The sequence below is a fragment of the Schistocerca americana genome, chromosome 10 (assembly GCF_021461395.2).
Source record: "Schistocerca americana isolate TAMUIC-IGC-003095 chromosome 10, iqSchAmer2.1, whole genome shotgun sequence".
Lineage (NCBI taxonomy): Eukaryota > Metazoa > Arthropoda > Insecta > Orthoptera > Acrididae > Schistocerca > Schistocerca americana.
In genome coordinates, this window is record NC_060128.1 from 151134920 (window position 1) to 151158261 (window position 23342).

The 23342-nt window shown below is 40.6% G+C and overlaps 1 protein-coding gene across 2 annotated transcripts in view; it reads left to right on the plus strand.

The window, feature by feature from the left end:
• The window catches only part of LOC124552606, a 288912-nt gene that overhangs the window by 260349 nt on the left and 5221 nt on the right, over positions 1-23342 (plus strand). For both annotated transcript variants that reach the window (XM_047126930.1, XM_047126931.1), the window contains 4 exons: positions 5113-5220; positions 8368-8512; positions 13026-13163; positions 15614-15715. In XM_047126930.1, coding sequence (XP_046982886.1) covers positions 5113-5220; positions 8368-8512; positions 13026-13163; positions 15614-15715 — 493 coding nt within the window. The remainder of the gene's footprint in view (positions 1-5112; positions 5221-8367; positions 8513-13025; positions 13164-15613; positions 15716-23342) is intronic.

Here is a 23342-nt window from a genome sequence, read left to right on the forward strand (position 1 = left end):
GTAAAACAAATGCAGATCGGAAAGGCAGTTTGGTGAAAGAATCCTTGTGGTGACCCCAGAACCTTTGCCATGTGATCACTACTTCAATTAAAACTACATTTATGCATCAGCCTTAATAGTATGTACATATTTTACACGCTTAAGTACAATAACTTTGAACCTCTAGATCTCGGTAACATAACAACATTGAAACAAGTTTCAAAATTGAAATTAGAGAAGCTGCCATCCACACAATTGGTAGTTTTGTATCAGAAAAAAAAAAAAAAATCAAGATTTTCCGTTTTCTCAGGAACTGCCCATGAACAAATGGTGCTTTTATAAACCACCTAAGACCAAACACAGACCACACCTAATCAAAAGAAACAACTAATTTTCCTGGGCTGGAGGAAAAGTGTAATGTTTACATTTTGACCCTGTACTGTCAGATCCCTGAAAACATAATTTTGCTTGCAGCTTTTGGAAAATATTGCTACCGTGCCCTGTTGGACACATACGAATGAAGTACAGTGACAAAAATAAATTGCATAAGAGTGGCGCTAGTAGTGCAATGATGATGCAGTTCAGGTTTGCTTTAATGGTCAGGAATGTTAGTTACGTTTGAGACTGGACATCATGAACTGATGTTACTCAGGAATGACTTTAAGGTGACAAAGATGTCATTATCAACACCTCAGTGGTGTGTTGGTTCAAATGGCTCTGAGCACTATGGGACTCAACATCTGTGGTCATCAGTCCCCTAGAACTTAGAACTACTTAAACCTAACTAACCTAAGGACATCACACACATCCATGCCCGAGGCAGGATTCGAACCTGCGACCGTAGCAGTCGCGCGGTTCCGGACTGCACACCTAGAACCGCTAGACCACCGCGGCCGGCTCACTGGTGTGTGATAAGGCTATGAGATGATGGATGTTCCTTCTGTGATACTGCAGTAAATCTTGACAGAAATGTAGCCACTGTACACGATTGCCAGTCGCGGTGGGCACAAGAGTGTACCATCACAGGAAGACAATGCTCTGGACGGCCACAATGCACTACCAAGAAGGAACACCATAGCACTCATTGTTTGACTCTGGGGCATCATACTGCACCTACAGCAGCAGTTGGCGCCACATTGACACAAAGAACTGTAACAAATTGGTTACTTCAAGGATAGCTCTGAGCCAGGCACCCCACAGTGCATATTGCACTGACCTCAAACCACCGTCATTTGCAACTTCAGTAGTGTCAAGTGAGAGCTCACTAAGAGGGCAGGGTTGAGATTTGTTGTTTTTTTTCTGATGAAAGCTGGTTCTGTCTTGGTTCCAGTGATGACTGTGTGCTGGTTACGAGGTGGCCAGTTGAGGGGCCTGCAACTAATCTGTCTGCATGCTAGATGTAATGGACCTACACCTGGAGTTATGGTCAGGGACTTGATTTTGTATGACAGCAGGAGCACTGTCATGGCTATCTCGTGCATCCTGATTGCATATTGTCAACCTGGTGCAATTTATGAACAGCAGTCCAGGTGGTGTTTTCCAGAGGATAACGACCATCCACATACCACTCTTTTAACTCAGCATGTTCTACAGAGTGCTAACATTTTGCCTTAGCCTGGTTGATCACCAGATCTGTTTCCAGTTGAGCACCAACTCCACCATCAGCATTAACTGTCCCTGTGCTCACTGACTGAGTGCATAAGGCATGGAACCTCATCCAACAAACTTATACCAACCACTGTGTGTTATATACTTACTTACTTTACACAATCAGGCCCAATGGACTGCACACTGCTTTGAGAGATTGCCTCCACTTCAGCCTGTCTTCGGCTCCTTTTTGACATCCTTCCAGCAGTCACACTCTCTAGATGTCTTTGGATACACAGTCACTCCATCAAGTTCCCTATGGGCCTTCTGCCGGTTGGCTTGGTGTTGAGTACAGTTTCCGGCCATCGGTTGTCCTGCATTCAAGCAACATGCCCTGCCCACTGGAGTTGTCGTGTCTTCATTATAGCCACGATGTTTGACTCTTTGTAAATATCATACAACTCTGTGTTGTGATGAATCTTCCATTTTTCACTCATTATCATAAACTGGTCCAAAAATCTTCCGAAGGACTTTCCTTTCAGGTATCATCAGTCTGTTCAGATCATGCTTGGTTAAACTCCAGGTGTCACATCCATATAGTACTACTGGCTGCAGGAATGTTTTGTAAATGTTTATTCTGAAATGTCTTGACAAACTTCTCATTTTGAGGAGAGTATTAAGACTGTGGTAACAGCGATTACCTGCCCGTAGTCTTGCCTGTATTTCCATTTCACTGGATGGTTCATCTCTGAATACTGCGCCCAGATATTTGAACTCCCTGACTTGACAATAAGAACCTTCAGTTGTGTGTAAGAGTGGAAGTGGTTTTTGAGTTTCATTATGTCTACGGTGTAGAACATTGTATTCCATCTTGTTACGATAGATTTGAACTCCAATTTTCCTCCCTGTTGTTTCCAGAATGTCAGTCATTTCCTCTAATTCTTCTTGCAACCCAGATTGTAGCACTACATCATCAGCATATCCGAGTTACTTGATGTTCACAGCCCCGGTCTGGACTCCTGTGAGTTCATTAGATGACATCTCTCACATTACCTTCCCTAATGAGAGATTGAAAAGAACAGGAGATAGTCCATCACCCTGCTGTAGACCAGTTTTTATTTTGAATGTTTCAGTCACCTCATTCGCAATTTTTACCTTTGCTGTAGTATCCATCAGGCAGGCCTTCGCAAGGCCTACTAATATCTTGGCAAACCCGAACTCTTCCAGACATGTCAGCATACTTTCCCAATGAATGCAGTCATATGCTTTTCCGAAGTTGACAAACAGCATGTGTAGCTCTTGGCCAAACTCCCACCTTTTTTTGTACGATCTGGCGAAGGACAAAGATTTGGTCGATAATAGATCTCCCGTGACGAAATCCCCCTTGATATTCTCCAATAACGGTGTCTGCCAATGGTTGGATTTGATCTAGAAGACAATTTGAGAAGATCTTATAACAAATTTTGAGCAGAGTGATGCCATTCAGTCATTCTTCTTGTGGGTGGGACAGATTAGTGCATTCCTCCAGACTTCTGGAATGTTTTCAGTATTGAAAATGGTCTCTATTAATATGTGAATACTTGCGACAAGGTATTTACCCCCTTCCTGAATTATTTCAGCGTGGATGCCATCTTCTCCTGGGCTTCTGTCCTTTTTAAGCTGTTTTATGTTTCCTGATCTCTTCTACAGTTGGTGGTAGGTATTCCGGGTCTGCTGTCTGTGATAGGGGGAAGTTAAAGAGTGTTGTTGGGTCTTCACAATTTAACAAGTCACTGAAATATTCTTCCCATCTCTTTGAAATTTGATATTCATTTGTCAGCATCTCTCCTTTGGCATTTTTTATGAATTTCTCTGTGAGTTTATAGGTTTTCCTCAGATAGTTGACCTTTCCGTGCATGTTCTTCATCCTCCTTCCATGGAAGTCGTCTTCTGCTTCTGTAATAACCCCACTCACCAACTTCCTCTTTTCTCTCCGCAATACTGCTTGTGTTTCTCTTCGGCCTCTGTCAAATTCTGCCTTGCTGCTCTGATCAGTTGCTAACTGTAACCACTTGTCACGGTCTTCTTTTCTCCTGTTGACTGCCTCTTCATAGATGTCATTGAACCATTTCTTCTTCCTCGCCACCCTTTTTCCACTGACTGCTCCTGCAGCCTTCGCAACCACATTTCTAATTTCTTCCCACTGCTGATTTACATCAGAGTCCTCTGTTTCTGGCAGTACTGTAAAACGATTCCTGATCCCAAATTGAAGTTCATTTCTGGGTTCTTCCTGTGTTACTTTTTCTATTTCTAAATGTGCCACTTTCTTTAGTTTACTTCCTTGGTTTGGTTTCAGGGTGACTCCAAGTTGACTTTTAACCAAGAATTGGTTGGAACCACACTCAGCCCCATGGGAACTTCTTACATCCATAATCCAATTCCATGTGGCCTATTTGGTTCAGTTTTTCCATCTGGGGATACTCATGTTCCTTTTTGCACCTGTCTATGTGGGTAATTAGTGCTACTGATAAACATGCCCTTGGATGTAGCAAAGCTAATTAGCCTTATTCTGTTGTTGTTGCTATTTTTGTGCTGGCTATGAAGGCCTATTGTGGGAGTAAAGCTGATCTCCTTTCCAATCTTGGCATTAAAATCGCCGATGAGAATTCTGCAGCTGTTTTTAGGGATGGAGTCCATAACAACTTCCAGCTCTGCGTAGAATATATCCTTTACTTGATCTTTGCTTTCTTCTGTTGGTGCATGACAGTTAAAGGTAAGTTGGTGGTTTTCCACTGATAAGGTTAGAACTGACTGCCATAAAATTCTTTACTATTGGTATAATGTCTTTGTTAACACAGAATCCAGTTCCAAAACTGTGCTTGACTGCTTCCCCATAGAATGTTGTGTAATTTTCTATGTCTATTGTCCCTCTACCTTCCCATCGAACTTCCTGCAGGGCCGCCACCAACATTTTCTGCTTTTCGAATTCTCTAACTTAAGTTATTGACATCCCAGGTTTGTACAGAGACTGCACATTCCATCTTCCAAATCGTAGTCCTTCTCTATGCTTAGTTCATTGTATTGGGTGTCTCTCTAGCATTCGTAACATGACTGGTTTTACAAGGTGGGGCTGTTAGCCCAACACACAACCTGGAGGACCAGGGTATCCCATTTAGTCTGGAACCTCACTCTCGACCTGTCCAGCTTGGGAGGCCCTACCAATAGCTAAGCTACTGCCCGCAAAGCTCTCAGGATCATTTGACCATGCAATCCCCACCACCATGACAAGATAAGGATACTGTTTCAGGGATTGTGTGTTATATAGTAACAATATTTAGGAAACCAAGTTCACCTATATTTTTTTCTGGTACGAACTAAAAGAAGAATCATCATACCAAACATAGAACTGCTCCCAATGTCCCCACCCATTTCCATTCACGCACTCCATCGAGACGTTGAAGTGCGCACGAGTGGCAATAATGCACATATTGAGAACTAGTGGTGTAATTGATGCAACAAGAGGTGAGGAAACAGCTTTGACATTTACCGACACTGTTGCTGTTGCAGATGACTCGGGAGGAGGCGATCCGTTTCCTTCAGGACATCAAGCTGAACCTGGACCTGCTGCAGCAGCAGTTCTCCCAGCAGAAACAGCAGGAGCAGCAGATGGCCAAGGTAGACATGCCACTCACTCTTTACTCCATGTAACTGAAACCTAATACACTCTAAGAAAAAAATACATTTTTCTGAAACTGTATGCACATACATCACACCTACCGATTTCCAACCCCTTTGGATAATTCCTTCATGGTGTATCCTTTTCTTTGGGTCATCCAGCAATTAAATTTCCCTTTTTCTTCAAAAGGAAGAGATGGACAACAAAACTTTATAGGTAACAGATACAACAAGTTACAGATCACTGGGTGAGTGAGAAAGCCACAGCTGTAGAAATCCATTTGAATAAATAAATAACCACGACAGCTGCCGTGAGAAGATTTACTGATTCCCCATTGGTTCTCAAGTATCCTCAGGTGCCAAATAATTCACCTTTTTAGACATGTAAGCCATCCCTCAATAAAACACAGATGTTCCCTATCCTCATCCTAATGTAGAAACACAATCGTCAAAACCTGACATTGGACTACATATTGTCGGGTTTGTACAGTTGCATTTTTATGATATAGTCAATACCAGGACAGCTTGTAATATTGAGGGATGGTTTCTAAGTTTAAAAATGTTAATTATTTGGCACCTGAGTATGTGACTTTATAGTCATGAAAGTAGTTGTGAACAAACAGAGAATCAGTAAATCATCATACAGCAGCTGCTGTAGTTATTTATTTATTCAAACAGATACAACAATGTCTGAGCTATTTCTGAATCAGAGTCATCACCAGAATTTGACACCTGTCATATCATGTGATCAATTTTTGTATTCCTGTCTGTTGTCTGTGACAGTCTGCTCTTCACCATTATTAAAATGCTGACCAGGCAGGAGTTTCTTGATATGCAACAAAAGATGGAAACCATTGGCATCAAGGCCAGGACTATATAGCTGATGATGAAGCAGCTCCTTCAGAAAAATTGTTGTGCACCAAACTGTATGTAGGCAAGCTCTGTCACAGATCAGCACAAAACGTGTGTTGAGCACTCCACACCTCTTTACGGGAATGGCTAGTCACAATTCTCACAGCATTTAATGGTATTGGTGAGCAGTGTGGTGTAAAGTAACACTCCAGCAGAGTGATGTATAACCTTACATCCACTTAGCTGACGAATGATGGTCATGATCTTCAAACCACATGATAATTTAGTAATTAGACACAGCAAGCTGTCTTCTTTTTCTTTTTTTTTCCGTGTGTCACATGTCACATATGTGGACAGATGCCACTCATATTCGAGGTGGGACAGTACAGTATTATGTGAGTTACACTACCTATGTGGACACTGTATAATCTCCCTGAGTTGGTGTCCCATTATGGAGTAGTGCAGTGCACCATGAAAGAAATGACAGAGCTGAGTGACAACACAGCAGAACAAAAGACTTCATAAGAATTTCAAAAAATATTATTAATCTGAGGTCTGATCTCAAGTTGGACAGACAAGAAATGTCCCCATTTACTAAATGCTGAAATATTGTACATTGTAACACAATACAAGGAGTTATTGGCAGGAGGAGGATTTCCCATTCATTTGTAGAAAGTCACAAATTGCTTGAAGTTGATCATATTTTATAACTGCAGCAGTAATTTAGTCCCTCAAAGTGCAGTTCCGCAGTACAACACAAAAATTTAATTACAAGGTGCAACAGTCCTGAGCTCCCGAATAACTACAAAGCTGAATCTGAAGACACGTATATTTAAAAGGGGAGTGTTGCATTCTGGTGACAGGACACAGAATAGTTTGTGCCGAAAATCTATAAAATTTGATGAAGATGAGATTATATAAAAAGAAATATTAGAAGTGGTTCATATTTTAATGGAAGATTTATTAGAGATTATCACTGTTGTCAGTAGCAACCAAGTCAAAAAAAAACAGCATTTCATGCTGGAGAGATGTGTTACAACACAGCAGAATGCCCTTCTTGTGCCAGAAAACTGTGCACATCACTTTTCTCACCAACACTGTCTGCTTGAATTTCGTCTTGATTGGAGATCTACTGTGATGCCAGTGTATAGACTACTGCTTGTTAGCTATGTTACACACGTCATCACCCATGTCAGACATTTCAAGGAACTCTTTGGTATTGTCACAGTTATCACTGCAGAAATGTCAATTCATTTTGTGCCCAGGTGTCACATTTTGTGGCACCAACTAACTTGGACAGCAGATGCTAGTGAAGATTTCACACAAGAATAATTCAGACATATGTGGGATGGCTGCTAAGATCTATAACTGTGCAGCAATGGACCTCCTTACTGTGCTGCTGCACCAGCTCGAAACGTCCGTCACTGATGAAGAATCATCGCCCATAGCCCTCTTCAATATGGACACTTTGAGGACCTACAGAAAATTGCATTCACCTATGACGCAGCACTTATTTGCTCATGACCTCCAGCCTGTACACCTGACACAAATTTCAATCAGTGCTGTGATTCAGTTAAGAAACTTTTATCACAGGCCAAATCTTACAGTTGGTGGGGAGGTAGAATATGAGCTGCAATTCTTGGCTGGACAGGGAAGACATGACTGGCTGTCATATAGTTGTTACATCACTGTTCTGACACATGTGTGACATATTTCCAGCATAATACATTTACTTATTTTAAATAATAGGGAAACTGAATTTCCATATGACTCTCATTCATCACAACAGATATTGTTTATAATAATGATAATCAAAATAATTTATTCAGTAGTGGAAAGACTCATTTACCTACAGCAGACCCTGTTCCTACTACTATTACATTACTGAAAGAAGTCACAGAAATCTTGGTAATCAATTGAAATTACAGTAACAAAAAGTGTTAGTTAATTATTTTTACTGTAGTTCTTCATCTGAAAGCTATTGTTGTCTGATTTTTCCAGTTTAAGTTGTTATCTGTACACAATAAAGGCTTTGACAGGTCATGACATTACATTACAAGATTATATATTGGTCAGGGCAAGCCTCACAATCTTCAAGTTACTGAATGCAAATATGATTTACTAATTTCAGTGATTATGTGCCTATCTTGGGACCTTCCTGAATTCTTTGATGGTAATATTTGGTAGAATAAAACAAAATATGAGGATGAAAAAAATATCAAATACTTTTCTTAACCTATAGTAATAGTAAGATATGTCTGCTGCAAACACAGCTGATGGTATGTTTGTTCCCAGGATCGGGCTACCCTCCTTCAGAAGGCACTGGGTCTCGACAAGCCAGAAGTTCCGGTGACTTCAGAACCCAAACTGCTCCCGCAGGACAATGAAGTACTGCAGAATGACAAGAAGAATACTGGCTCACATATTGAAACCAACAAAAGTGAGTACTGTGAATGATACCATCAGAAAAACATCTCATGGTTTTGTCCGTAGCTGTACCTAGATTACTCATGCATACTGAAGTACAAACCTTGTAACAAATAGCTGCATATAACAATTTCAGTGCCTAAAAGGACTCCAAATTCTAAATTGTCTTGTTCTTAAAAGGAAAAGGGTTAAAAGCACATAATGGAAAGCTGACCACATCAAATTCTGTAACTATGTAGATACTTCACAACCACTCAGTGAGATTGTGCAGTCTGACCAGCACAGAGGTTCAGCAGCACACCTCAGTGTCGTCATCAGATGTTGCTTATGTAATGAGTTGCTCATACCTGCTGCTCTTCCAGCAATGTTCCCTCTGCTTCCCATAGCTGCCCTCAGTTCAGAACAAAATAAAATAGGAGTCCACAGAATATAATGCCAATTTTATGAATGATTGGATTCGAGAATTCCTAGCAAATAGAACACCTGTCATTCTTAACAGTGGGAATCTTCAGATGTAAATTCATGTGCACTACAAGTTAGTGGTATAGGACCATTATGTTTCATAAAATACAAACAACCTAGTGGATAGCATTTGAAGTTCCATGAGGCCTTTCGAAAATGACCCTATTATACGCAGAGAAGTTGCAGTGCTAGAAAATTGTGGTAAAATGCAGGAGGAACAGCCATGGTGTAAGCATTTGTCTGTACCACCTGGCAACTGAAATACAATTAATTATATTGTAGTTAGAAGTAAGATGTTCTTTGGAAAAACTCTGACAAAGATACAGGTTCATAACTATAATCAAATGACTGTTGAACATCGATTATTTTTATCGTGAGATATACATAAATCTGTTATACAACACTATTACTTGCAAAGTCCATTCAGTCCTTCTGAAATTTATAAATTAGACTGGTACATAAGTGCTAACAACAGATACACATAACAGATACACATAACAGAGGCTTTAATCAGCAAGATCATATTGCCCTTCCAGAGAAGGAAAGTTGCTACTCACCATATAGGGAAGATACATTGTGATAGGGACAACAAAAAGATTTACACAAAGCTTTCAGCCATTAAGGCCTTTGTCAGCAGTAGACACACATACATACATTTGTATGTGTGTATACTGCTGACAAAGGCCTTAATGGCCAAAAGTTTTAATTGTGTGAATCTTTTTGTTGTGCCTATCGCGACTCGGCATCTCCGCTAAATGATGAGTAGCAACTTTCCTTCTCTGGTATTGTTACAGTCCATCCTGGATTTTCCATTGTTTGACATATTGTCCTTCATTATTTACAACAGCCTGCCAATGCTGGGGTACTTTTCAATTCTATGACTGTGGAAAGCATGTGGTTTTGAGGTGATGAACACATCAAGCCATGTTGAGAGTGCATTTTTATCTGGAAAGGAAGTTCCTTGAAGGCTGTTCACTCGAGAGCAGGAAAGATGAAAATCTGAAGGCACAAAATCATGTAAATGAGGTGGGTGCAAAATGATTACCCAACACAACTCCTGTATAGTGTTTTTTGTCAGACTAACAGAATGCAGGCAGGCATTATTGTGGAGTAGCATCGTGGAGTAGCATCACTTGACGCAGTCTTCCTGGTCATTTTTCTTTGACTGTGTCTGCAAGATGTCTCAGTTGTTGCCAGGCGTAATGGTTACACCACAGGGAAGCAACATGTAGTACTCCATACCGTTGCTGTTCCACCAGATGCATAACATTATCTTTTGTGGATGGGGAGTGGCTTTTTTTTTTTTTTGTCTCAAGCATTCCTTTCTTTTCCTTACATTATGCATGCAAATGTCACACAATGGTGGAATGATCGCAGTTCATTACATCTGCCAGTTCTTGAATACACTGACATGGGGGAATGACAGTACACCATAAAATGCCTTGTAGAATACAAATGATGTGTATACAGTCTATCCCTAAACAGCATCTGCTGTCTGCATGTACCTTTGTCAACAGTGGGGTGCCATTCCAAATGCTTCTCGGTAATCTAGAAATAGTTCACAATATATCATGTGAGAAAATAGTAAGCTGGGTTTCACACCAGCAATGCTTCCTAAGGCTGTCCTAATTTGTGGACATCAGCTTTTTGTCTCTAGGAAATTTATTGTATTGGAACTCAGAATATACTCTAGAATTCTGCAGCAAGCTGACGTTAAGGATGTAGGCCTGTTCTTTTACCCTTCTTATATACATGAGTCATCTGCACTTTTTTTCCAGTCACTTGGCACGAGATTCACAATATATGCAAACTAAGTAAGGGGCCAATGACATAGAGCATTCTTTCCAAAACTGAATTGGGATTCCATCCAGATCTGGTGACTTATTTGTTTTCAACTATATCAGTTGTTTCTCTATGCCGTGGGTGCTTATTACTAGTCATCCATACAGGACTCTGTGTGACGGTCAAATGACACTACATTTGTAAGATTATCCTGCATGAACAATTTCTTAAACATGGAATTTAAAATGCTACAGCGTCCAAGATACTTCCATTGCTGAACTACCTGCTCAAGACAGTTTTGAACATGTTTTCTGAAAAGTACTTCACAAGATTGTTGGATGTTTCAGTATGAGATGAAGAACTGTGTCATTGGTTGATGAAAAATTGTACATAAAATTTATTTTAACTTTCTCAATACATTTCTTCCAGAAAGTCACTAATAAGTCTTACACACAGCTGATTTCATTGAAATTCAAGTTACTACTCACTACAAGTTATACATCATTACTCTTGCAAAAAGGTGTTTGTCCACCAAAGATGAAAAAAATAACGTTATAGATTAACACAATGGTTTTGAATTTTAATAAATCTGTTTTATGTGCTTTAATGCTACGAAACAAAGTAATTTAAATCCTGGTTTCATTTCTGAATGTTGTTGTTATGGTCTTCAGTCTGAAGACTGATATGATGGAGTTGTTCATGCTGCTCTATGCTGTGTAAGGGTAACGACTGCAACCTGCATCTACTTAAACCTGCTCACTGTATTCATCTCTTGGTCTCCCTCTACAATTTCTAACCCTCCCCCCTCAACCCCACCTGTACACTCCCCCCGCCCCATAATACTAAACTGGTGATCATTTGATGTCTAAGAATGTGTTCTATCAACTGATCCCTTCGTTTAGCCACATTTTGTCATAGTTTTCTTTTCTCCTCAACTTGATTAAAAACTTCCACAACACATTTGATCTACTACTCTAGTGCCATATTTCAAAAGTTTCTATTCTCTTATTATCTGAGTTGTTTATTGTCCACATTTTACTGCCACTCAAGGCTACACTCCAGGCAGACACTGTCCATAAAGACTTTTTCAGAAATGCTTTTATTGCTATAGCCAAACTGTATTTTATATCCTCTCTTCTTGGCCCATTGTCAGTTATTTTGCTACCCATCGTCTGAGCTGAAGGCATTCCATTGCCCTTGTTTCACTTTTGTTGATGTTTATCTTGTAACACCTTCTCAAGACAGTGTCCAATTTCTCTTGCAAGTCCATTGCCAAATGTCACAGAATTACAATGTCAATGGCAAACCTCAATTTTTTATCTTTTTCTCCTTAAAGTTTAATTCCATTTCTCTTTGGTTTACTTCACTGCTTGCTCAATGGGCAGACTGAAAAACATTGGGGATAGGCTACACCCTGTCCCGCCCACTTCTTCACTACTGCTTCGCTTCATTGATTCAAGGTACAGCAAAAGTGATTTCGAAGAGACAAACCACACACACACATTTCTAAATCATGTACAGACTTTTGTGTAGAAAACTGGTAGCATATCACTCAAATATTGCAAAATAAACTGGTTGATACTGTGACTGTGAACAGACTGCTAGCTCACAAAACTACTCCTCATTAGACAGATAGTTTCTTCCTTCTCTCAACAAATGAACCTGAAATAGTGAAGCTAATAAATCAATTAAAAACAAAAAATACTTTTCAGTTGTACAATATATATCTACTAGACATATTACACGCTGCCTGCTGTGGGTGGTAAAGCCTCTGACTTTTCTCACAAACTAAGTCATGGTAGAAGGAATATCTGTGGCATGTATATACAAATAGTAAAGTGATCCCTATTTTCAAAGGGGGCAGCAAGGAAACTGCCAACCAATAACTATCATTCCTGTCTTATCTAAAATAATAGAAAGTGTAATTAAAGACAGTAGAGCAAATTTTATAGAAAAATGCAATACTTTGAGTGATGCCCTGCATGGGTAGATGCATATATAGTAATCAGAAGTTAAACTGCAAAAATGAAACATATATGTGTATCATGTTCGACATTAGTAGTTGTGTATTGTATATTCTGATGCTACAGAACATTGGCAGTAATGTTACAATGGTATAGAAAGTTTAGGAACTCCCTTAACAGTCCAGGATATCAGTAGCATCTGATGGTGATGAAAAGCTATGTTGCAGCAATGTTGTTTCTGACACTTTAACCTAGCTGATGCCCAAGAGGACTTTAGTCAATACCAGTGCAACATTTAGCTGCAACTCCTTGTTCCAGTTTCTGACAGTTCCGATGAGGACTACGAGGAGCTGCTGGAGAGGTTGAAGGTGGTGGACTTCCTCTACACGGAGTACTCGCTGGAAGAGGTCATTTACCAGCTGGCCAAGATCATGTTCACACAGTCTCTCACCAGGGGTAAGTTACCTTACTCAAGTCTGCAAGACACTACACAATGTCTGTTGGTGAGAGCACTTTTTGTAAGTCCTACATGTTGGCCGTAGTTGCAGGTTGTGCAAAGTAAAGCTATTACCAAGAGTCTGAATGAATGGAAAATTTTGCTAAATTCTAAATGTGAAACAAACTGTAAGCTTCACTGACCCATGCTAATATTTTGCAAGTCTTCTAATACCTTTACTCTTTTGGTGATTATTAGGTGCTTTAAACAGTTATTAAAGAATTCAATACAATGCCATGATGATCAGTTTGCTTGCTATGAGTTATAAAGATGTGACAACACTGGTCAGTAGGCTTAACACTATGCCATCTGGCGACACCACAGTGGTGTCGTGAGCGTAGTATCACGCAGTTGCCGACAACTGCACTTTAGTACCTTTTGCATTCTGTTGGTGTTTTGTTTAGGTAACAATAAGATACATATGTTACCAATTTCATCCAATCCATCATGGTGGACGAAAGAGACAATAGGATTATTTATGATGAATGCGCAGACGTCTTGACTGATGTTCCAGACAACTTGGCCGATTGGGAAGAAGACATTCGATATTGAAAAAATGAAAGTGAAGCAGAATTGTAGGAAGAAAGTGAAATCCACCCAAGAAGAATTTGGCGAATGCCACGGTTGCTAACTGATTCGTCTGACTCGGATGAAGAAGACAATGCACAGTGGTCGGACTTTGATTTACCGGAGACCAATAATAAATTTGAAGGATCCCCGGGTCCAAACATATTTCCCAAAGATACACAGAGCATCAAGGATATGGTAGAATTATATATTCGGAATGACCTATTTGATTATATTATTAATAAAACCAACAAGTACTACAGTCAAAATTGCAATAGAAGGTAACTGGATTTTAAAAAATGCCAAATTTGTCCGTGTTATGGGACCCGAACTTAGAAAATGGTTTGGGCTTGCTATACTTATGGGAACTGTAAAAAAAAAAAAAAAAAAAAAAAAAAAAAAAAGCAAGGATTGATGATTATTGGTCAACAAATCCATTGATAGACACACCAATATTTTGCAAAACGGTGTCCTGCAACCGATTTGGACATTTTACATTTTTCCGACAGCAACAATAAATTGGATAATGCCAACTGGCTTGTCAGAGTCCAATTCGTAATTGATTATTTTTCCAAAGAGTTTAAAGAAACATTTGATCTAAGTCAAAACATCTCAGTTGATGAAGGAATGATAGTGTGGCATGGACAGTTTAATTTTAAAGTTTAGAATCCATCAAAAATTACGAAATATGGCATATTTATTCGGATGCTGTGTGATTTGAGTATGGGAAACATTTCCTCGTTCAAGATATATTCTGGTAGTGGACGGCCTTTAGCAAAAACAGTGATCGAACTACTGACACCTTCTGATGGAAAGTGGCATCACCTCTGCATGGATAATTATTATAACAATGTAGAACTTGCAGAGAAGTTACTTGAAAAGAAAATTCGAGTTTGTGAAACGATATGGCAAAATAGAGGATTTCTGGAAAAAATCAAAGCATGCAAAAGTCAATGTGTTTGAAGCTTGTCATCAGCGGAAAGGTGACAAGCGGCTGGCGACAAGCCAAGTAATCCGAATTAGCGCTGCTGGTGTCAAGCGAATAAATTTTTATGAGACGTGCAGACGGCAAAATGTTAATAGGTCATGAGTAGCCTAATACTAGTTCACTAGTGGCAATTCATATTTACACAAATGACTGACTAATAAGCAAGTGCACAAGATCCTAAATCAGTGCAAAATAACTTAATTACTTGGATTGACAAAAGAAGTACCTTCACTCTTTGAATGCCGGCTGACTGCATCTACATGGGTGATGCCTATTTAAAGACCTGTTAAACAAATATTGCAAAATGTTAAAATTTAGAGCTGCCATGTGTTAGAAATTTTAACAATATTACAAGAAGGAAAATTGCTACTCACCATATAGCAGAGATATTGAGTCACAGATAGGCACAGCACAAAAAGACTCTCACAATTATAGCTTTCAGCTGTTAAGGCCTTCATCAACAATAGACAGCTCTGACACACAACTACAGTCTCAGGCAACTGAAACCAAACATGAGTGTGCGAATTGTGTTTGCACGTGTATGTCTGTATATTGTTGACAAAGGCTGTAACGACTGAAAGCTATAATTGTGAGAGTCTCTTTGTGTTGTGCCTATCTGCGACCCAGCATCTCTGCTGTATGGTAACTAGCAACTTCCCTTCTCAAAATACTGTTACATTCCATCCTGGATTTTCCATTGTTTGATGTTTTAGATATTGTTGATTATGATAGATTAATTTGGTCCTGGAGCACTTCAGATTCCTTTCGCATTCTGGATAGAGTACTGAAATGTTAACAGCTTTAACTTTTTAATGTATTGGCAAGAGAACATCTGTGATGTCGGCATGTTTACAGGGAGTGCTGAGGCCCAGAGTGCACTACAGAAGTTCACGGCATTCCTGGAGGCAGAGGCAGAGCAGGGACACATCTCACGCAGCCTCGAGAAGAAGGTTCTCGGTAAGTGCCTCGTGCTTACAGCGTGAGCAAAAGTCTCAAACAGTGTAAAAAATTAACATTGTTCAGAAATCATGTTTTCAGAAGGTACAAGAAAAGGATGTCTGGCAGTGAATCCTGAAATATAACTATCAGTGTAAAGAAAGAAAGACAGACATGACAGAATATATCAAAGAGACAGACAACAAGAACGAAATTTAGAAACATCGCACTACACTATACAAACTGTACCTATACCAAACAAATGAACACTACACTACAATAAACATTACACAAACAAACACTACCCAGATTTAATGACCAGAACAGAGCATCACAGACAAATACACATTATTATTAAAATCATCCAGAATTCACTGGATAATTTGCTCCAAATCCATAAGACTCAATATTACCTATGTAAGTACATGCATCTCCATTATGGATTAATGTTCTAACAAGGCTGTGCAATTGCAATAAGTATATCAAGTAAAATGACTGATTGATATCACAACTGCAAAAGCATATAGAACAGTCTGAAATTAACTACTACACTACTGGCCATTAAAATTGCTACACCATGAAGATGACATCCTACAGACATGAAATTTAACTGACAGGAAGAAGATGTTGTGATGTGCAAATGATTAGCTTTTCACAGCATTCACACAAGCTTGGCGCCAGTGGCGACGCCTACAACGTGCTGACATGAGGAAAGTTCCCCACCGATTTCTCATACACAAACAGCAGTTGACCAGCGTTGCCTGGTGAAACATTGTTGTGATGCCTCGTGTAAGGAGGAGAAATGTGTACCATCATGTTTCCGACTTTGATAAAGGTCGGATTGTAGCCTATCGTGATTGCGGTTTATCGTATCGCAACATTGCTGCTTGCATTGGTCGAGATCCAATGACTGTTAGCAGAATATGGAATCGGTGGGTTCAGGAGGGTAATACGGAACACCGTGCTGGATCCCAACAGCCTCGTATCACTAGCAGTCGAGATGACAGGCATCTTATCTGCATGGTTGTAACGGATTGTGCAGCCATGTCTCTATCCCTGAGTCAACAGACTCAGACTCAAGACAACAAGCAGCAGCATGGACTATCAGCTTGGAGACCGTGGCTGCAGTTACCCTTGACGCTGCATCACAGACAGGAGTGCTTGCATTGGTGTACTCAACGACGAACCTGGGTGCACGAATGGCAAAACGTCATTTTTTCGGGTGAATACAGGTTCTGTTTACAGCATCATGATGGTCGCATCCAAGCTCTGTTTGACTCAATGCCCAGGTGTATCATGGCCATTATTACGGCCAGAGGTGGTTGTTCTGGGTACTGATTTCTCAGTATCTATGCACCCAAATTGCGTGAAAGTGTAATCACATGTCAGTTCTACTATAATATATTTGTCCAATGAATACCCGTTTATCATCTGCATTTCTTCTTGGTGTAGCAATTTTAATGGCCAGTAGTGTATTTATTCTGTCAGGGATAACACCAATAATTATGAAATTAAATTTAGAAATACTAAGCGAACATTAGAAACTACTGATCCTCATAAGAGCTCGACTTGTCATTTTGAATGAAAGAAAAAACAGGAAGCAATACTTGATATAATGTTCACTGACAGGAGTAGGAGGCATAGCAGGTTTCATGAACAAAGAGCCAACATACCAGATGAAACATAAACTGGGAACTGAATGCTTAATCAGGTAGAATACTTCACATTTCAAAAGTTCTCGAAAAGCTAAGGCACTAGCTGGCTTACAAAAAATGACAGTAAAACAACATTACATTCTTTGAGGAGTTAAAGCCATAACAACAGGATTATTCATGAAATGAGAAATAAGATTAGAATGTTACAAAAGAAGAACTGGACTAGCTCAAACAGAGATGAACTTTCAGACTAGCTGCTTAAAGAGGCAACCAGATTGCACAAGGAGGTTAATTATATCAGAGTCCCAGAACATTCAAAAAACAAATGTCATGAACAGTGACTCTGGAAGAATGAATGGCAACAAACTACAAAGGAATCATTACAACATAATACTTTCCAATTGTGCACGAAACGCTGGTGGACACGTTACCAATCTCACATAATTATGCAGTGATTTTAATGAGTCACAAGAAACCAAAAGTTTACTACCATCAATTCAGAATAACTAACAATCCCCTATTTCCATGCACTGGTGGAAATCAAACAGTGGATCACATGTTACAGGAACGTAACAGAACAGAGAAATTCCCAAATGTATGAATTTCAGTCAGCAAATGAGAACACACACTACTAGTTTTGAGGCAGTAACCATTGTTCAAGAAATTGTGCAGTATTTAAAATATTTTTTGCCTAAATCAGACATCATAATTAAGTAAACCATCACTAGTATTACCATATGAAATAGAGCATGGAAAAGCCAAGATGCAATAATGACATTATTCTGAAAAGTATAGATGGCTACTCACCATACAGAGGACATACTGACTTGCAGACAGGAACAACAAAAATACGGTTATATATTTGAGCTTTTGGCCTTAAGGCATCCTTCTAAAGTAGAAAACACACACGTGACCACAGCCTGAAAGGACAGAGACAATGGTCATATGTGTGAGGCCAAAAGCTCAAACATAATATTAATGATCACATAGACTCAGTCATGGGTAAAGCTGTGACAGACTTTCAGTTCCTTGGCAAGATATCAAAATCTGTTGTAACAGATCTTCCCAGACAAATAGCTTCAGTTAAGCAAGCTTCTTCAAGATGATCTAGTGCTAATACTCAAGTTTAAGGAATACTCCTTTGTCAAATACATAATAGTTTTTACAGTTGGCAGGCATAGACACCAAGTGTAGAAAAATGACAGTACTCAGCATTCTTTCTGGCCAAAGTCATACCATTTGTGTTTATGGTACTATTGTGGTCAGACAGTAGGCTTGACATGCTACTTCTGTCTTTAGTCAAAGACTGCTTTGATGCACCTCTCCATGCTAATGCTAGTCTATCCTGTGCAATCCTCTTCATCTCTGCAACAAACCTGCTTACCATAATCAAATGTTTGTCTCATCCAACAATTGTTACCCCTTCATTACCAAGCTGACAATTCCTTACTGCCTCATATCAAATGCTTGCTTCTTTTAGTCAGTTTGTGCCATAAATTTCCTTTATCTCCAATTACTTTTAGTATCTCTTCATTAGTTATCCTATCTGCCCATCCAGTCTTCTACATTCTTCTGTAGCACCTGATTTCACAAGCTAGTAAATGAAGTATTATCTTCTTGAAGACTACTGGAATCATTTCCCAGTGTTTAATGGAAGACAATGTTTGCTTAACGTACAGCATGTTAACTCACTATCGTCAGGCTGGAGACCCAAATGTCTATGCTATTTTGTCCATACAGACACATCCATCAATGACTCCTTACTGCTTAAATATATAATAGGTGTTAAAAATTTCCCATTTTCATCAACTATAGCCAGTCTGTACTTTGTATTATCTCTGCTTTAGTCATTACTAGTTATTTTGTTTCCCATGCTGTTCTTTAAATACAGCAAATGACTGTTTATTCAGATTAAATGATTTGCAGATTATCTGTGCATAATATGGCATATTTTGACAAAATAAAAAACTAGTCCTACAGTAGTCTGTTACAATTATAATGATTATTTTCATTTTGAATACACATTTCTGGTTGTCGAGATGTAGGTGACAAGCTTGTCTGAATGGTCAAATAGTGATTACTGTGAAATGAGATTTGAGCAACTAAGTGACACATATAGAGAATAACATCTGTTCAAGAGAGCAAATATGAGCCAATCAAGGAACTCGTTAATGTGCAAAAGGAGGCACTGAACTGTTATTATAGCATGCCAAACAAAATGTGTTTAAATATAACACTGTTTTGACTCTACAGAAAATGAAAACTGTTGGCAGGATGAAAAATAAACAGAAAAAAATGGTACAGTTATTTCTGCGAAAGGGAACTAAAAGCAAGTGATATGAAAAATGGAATCTTTTAAGTCTAGGATGGAATAACAACAACATGAAAGGAAACATCGCTACTCACCACACATGGGGTATCCCTGGAGGAATGGTCAATATGAAGGGAATGATCATTTGAAGCAAAAAGACTTCGTATGGACATATGCCCTATTCTGAATGGTTTTCTAAGGTAGAACATATTTAATGTTTATTTGCTTTTGGGTCAGTGGTACAGACGCGTATGCCTTACCCATCAAAACCCTTTGACATTTAATTCTAGCCCAACTTACATCATTGCTTTCAACCTCTTTGTCCACAATGTCTTTCTGTTATTAAAATAGGCCATAGAATGTACAGTTATCCACAGTGCATTGTCAGTAAAGTAGTGCAAGCAATTGAGACTGTATCCGAGGAAAGTGTTAATTCACTGTGGTTGTACACACATTGGCTAAATAGCCACAGAGCTACACTCATGAAGAATATGCAGACATAGTGTATGTTGACGGCTTCTGTGATGTAGTGCTCTCTAAGAAAATCGATAAGAAATTACATTAAATGTGTTCTGTCTAGGAAACCATTTCGTACTGGACATATTTCAATATAAGTTTTCTTTGCCTCAAATGATCATTCCTGTCATACCCTTCAATGTTGACCATTCCTCCTGGGAGACACTATAGAGTAGGATGTGCAGTGACAACGCTGCAGCCATCCAGCAAGGAGTGTTGTTCAGTATGGCCAACAAGACCGTCGACCAGTGATCCATCAGTGTAGATTGTTTCCGAGCCCTCAAACTGGCCAAGAAGAGAGATAAAATGCCGACAGAGGGCCTCAGGTGGAACTGAGTCTTTGGGGCCTAGCAATAGATCCATCCAAAGCCGTGGCCGATGTATGGACCATAGAGGTGTACGGAAGGGGGCCTGCAGGAAAGGTGGTAAGGGGGAAGCGCTGCCTTCATGAAGAAGTGACTGGATATGGATGGTGAAGGGAAGCCCAAGTCTAGGCCACCGTTGTGGGAGATGGACCACTCTGTTGGGGAAAAGAAGACGGTAATTTGGATGGTAAGGCGAACTATGAGGTAAAGTTCTGGATGGGGGTAGACAGTACGACAACGACAGAAGTGCATCACGCAAGTTTTGGCAGCCGAAAAATGAAAGCCGTGAGTGAGGGCCCAAGACTGCGCCTTCCGTATAGCTACCTGCAGACAGCATTCAGCTGCAACAGTGGAAGAGGAGCAGAACGAAATACAAAAATCGTCAGTGTATAGGGAGATACTGACAATCCTCTACTGCTAATGTGAGACCACTGACGGCAATTAAAATGTGTGTGACACTCAGGACAGAGCCCTGCGAGACCCCATTCTCTTGCATGTGGGGTGCACTATGGAAAGAACTGAAGCAAACTCTGAAATTGCGGTGTGACAAAAAGTTCAGTATAAAAATCAGGAGTTGGCCCTGAAGACCCCACTCATGCAGAGTAGTGAGGATGCGGTGTCACTCAATGGTACTGTAGGCCTTTGTGGGACCAAAGAAGACAGCAATGAGGTGTTGTCGCCAGGAAAAGGCTGATCGGATGGCAGACTCCAGGTACACCAAGTTGTCGATGGTGGAGCATCCTTGGCAAAAACCACCCTGGGACAGAGCCAGAGGTCCTGAGACTCAAGGAGCCAACACAACTGCTGACTCACCATACATTAAAGCAGCTCGCACAGAATGTTGGTAAGGCTGATGGGACAATAGCTGTCAACATCTAGTGGGTTCTTCCCAGGCTTTAGGACTGGAATTATTACAATTTCCCGCCATTGTGATGGGAACTTGCCATTGCTCCAAAAGCAGTTGAAGACACCAAGGAGGTGGTGTTGGGAATCCACTGATAGATGTTTTGCATTTGTGAATGGATGCCATCTGGGCCAGGGGATGTGTCAGGACAGTCAGAGAGGGTACTGAGAAATTCCCACTCACTGAAGGGGTCATTATATGGCTCAGGGTGGCATGGAGCAAAAGAGAGGCGTTGTCACTCCACCCTCTGCTTGAGGAGATGAAAGGTGGGAAGGTAATTCTCCAACACAGAGATGCAAGCATAATGCTCAGCCAGATGCTCTGCAATTATGTTGGCATTGGCAGATACAGCTCCATTTTTGGGTTCTGATAGCCGTGAAGTCAGCAGAGCTTGGTCCAAACCTGGGAAGGGGAGGTTCGTGTGCCAATGGTGGAGATATAGCATTCCCAACCTTCCTTCGTTTGATGAGGAGGTGAACCTGTGCTTACAGCCATTTGTAGGCAATAAGATTCTCCAGGGAGGGGTGGTGCTTCCAATGTTGGAGGGCCCGCCTACGGTCTCTAATGGCCGCAGCGATTTCTGGAGACCACCAAGGCACAGACTTCCAACAGGGAAACTGGAGGAATGAGGGATTACCCCTTCCACAGTAGAGGAGGCCATTGCTTCTCCAGCTGGGGGGAGGGGATCAATGTCCCTGGCATTTTAGCAACAGAAGAAGACATGCCCACAGCCAACTGGATGGGGGAGGGAGATGGACGGCCCTGAGTGCCCAGTGGAGCAGAGGGACTGAAATTTGTGTAAGTTCCTCAGGGGGTGGGGGGAAGAAGTGATGCTGTCCACAGTTCACACAGGTGGGAGACAGCACACATGGACTCTTCCCAATACAGCAAACGTCCACAGTCTCTACTTGTAGCACTGGAAGGGTACCTGGAGGACATGTACCCAAATTTCCAGCACTTGAAGAACCACATAGGGTTTGACGTCACATTCTCAAAGGCCAAGATGAAGGCACCGGAAGCAACCCTATTGTCTTTGGGTCCCTTGTAAACGCGCCGGATAAAATAGACACCCCACCATTCTAAATTGGCACATAGCTCATCATCGGAATGTAACAGGAGGTCATGATGAAAAATAATTCCCTGGACCATATTGAGGATTTTGTGAGGAGTGACTGAAACAGGAATATCACCCAGCTTGTCACAGGTGAGTAACGCCCAGGATTGGGTTGGGGATGCCATCTGAATTAAAATCAACCCACTGTGTATTTTGGACGGTGCTGTCACTTCCCCAAGTTATCCTCTAGGTGCTCAACAAAAAACAGAGGCTTCGTTTACAGGAAGGAGTACCCATCAGTTCTGCTGCAAATTAAGTAACATGGCAAATAGGGATCCTGTCACTCTGAAGGGGAACGATTTAGGGTCATACCTGTCAGTGTTGTAATCAACCTTTCCTTTCTTAGTGACTGCTGGGGCCATTCAATCCCCAGCAAAAGATGACTTAGTCTGCTTCATTGTGGGTCATCCGCCCTGATGCCACCCACTCTGATCAGGGGCTCTCCCCATGGGCACCACCCAGCCACAGCAAAGGCCACCTGGCATGATGGCCATTGCTGGGAGTCTGGGTGCCCCATGAAGATGGGCATCTACTCCTTGGCATACATGGGGAGTTTACAGCTTGGGCATCAGCAGTGTGACTCCTGTGTGGTCAGGAGGCTACCACCAAATGGGTACATGACAGCCCCACCACAACAGGCTGGCTACCATGCTGGATATTGGGCACCAAGGAATATTGTCATGGGGCAAAAGAGGACAGCAGACAATGGAAGAAGATGACATATCCTGGAAAGTGTCCTCACTGAAATAGTTGAATTTCAGGTGGAGATGCAAAGCCATGAGA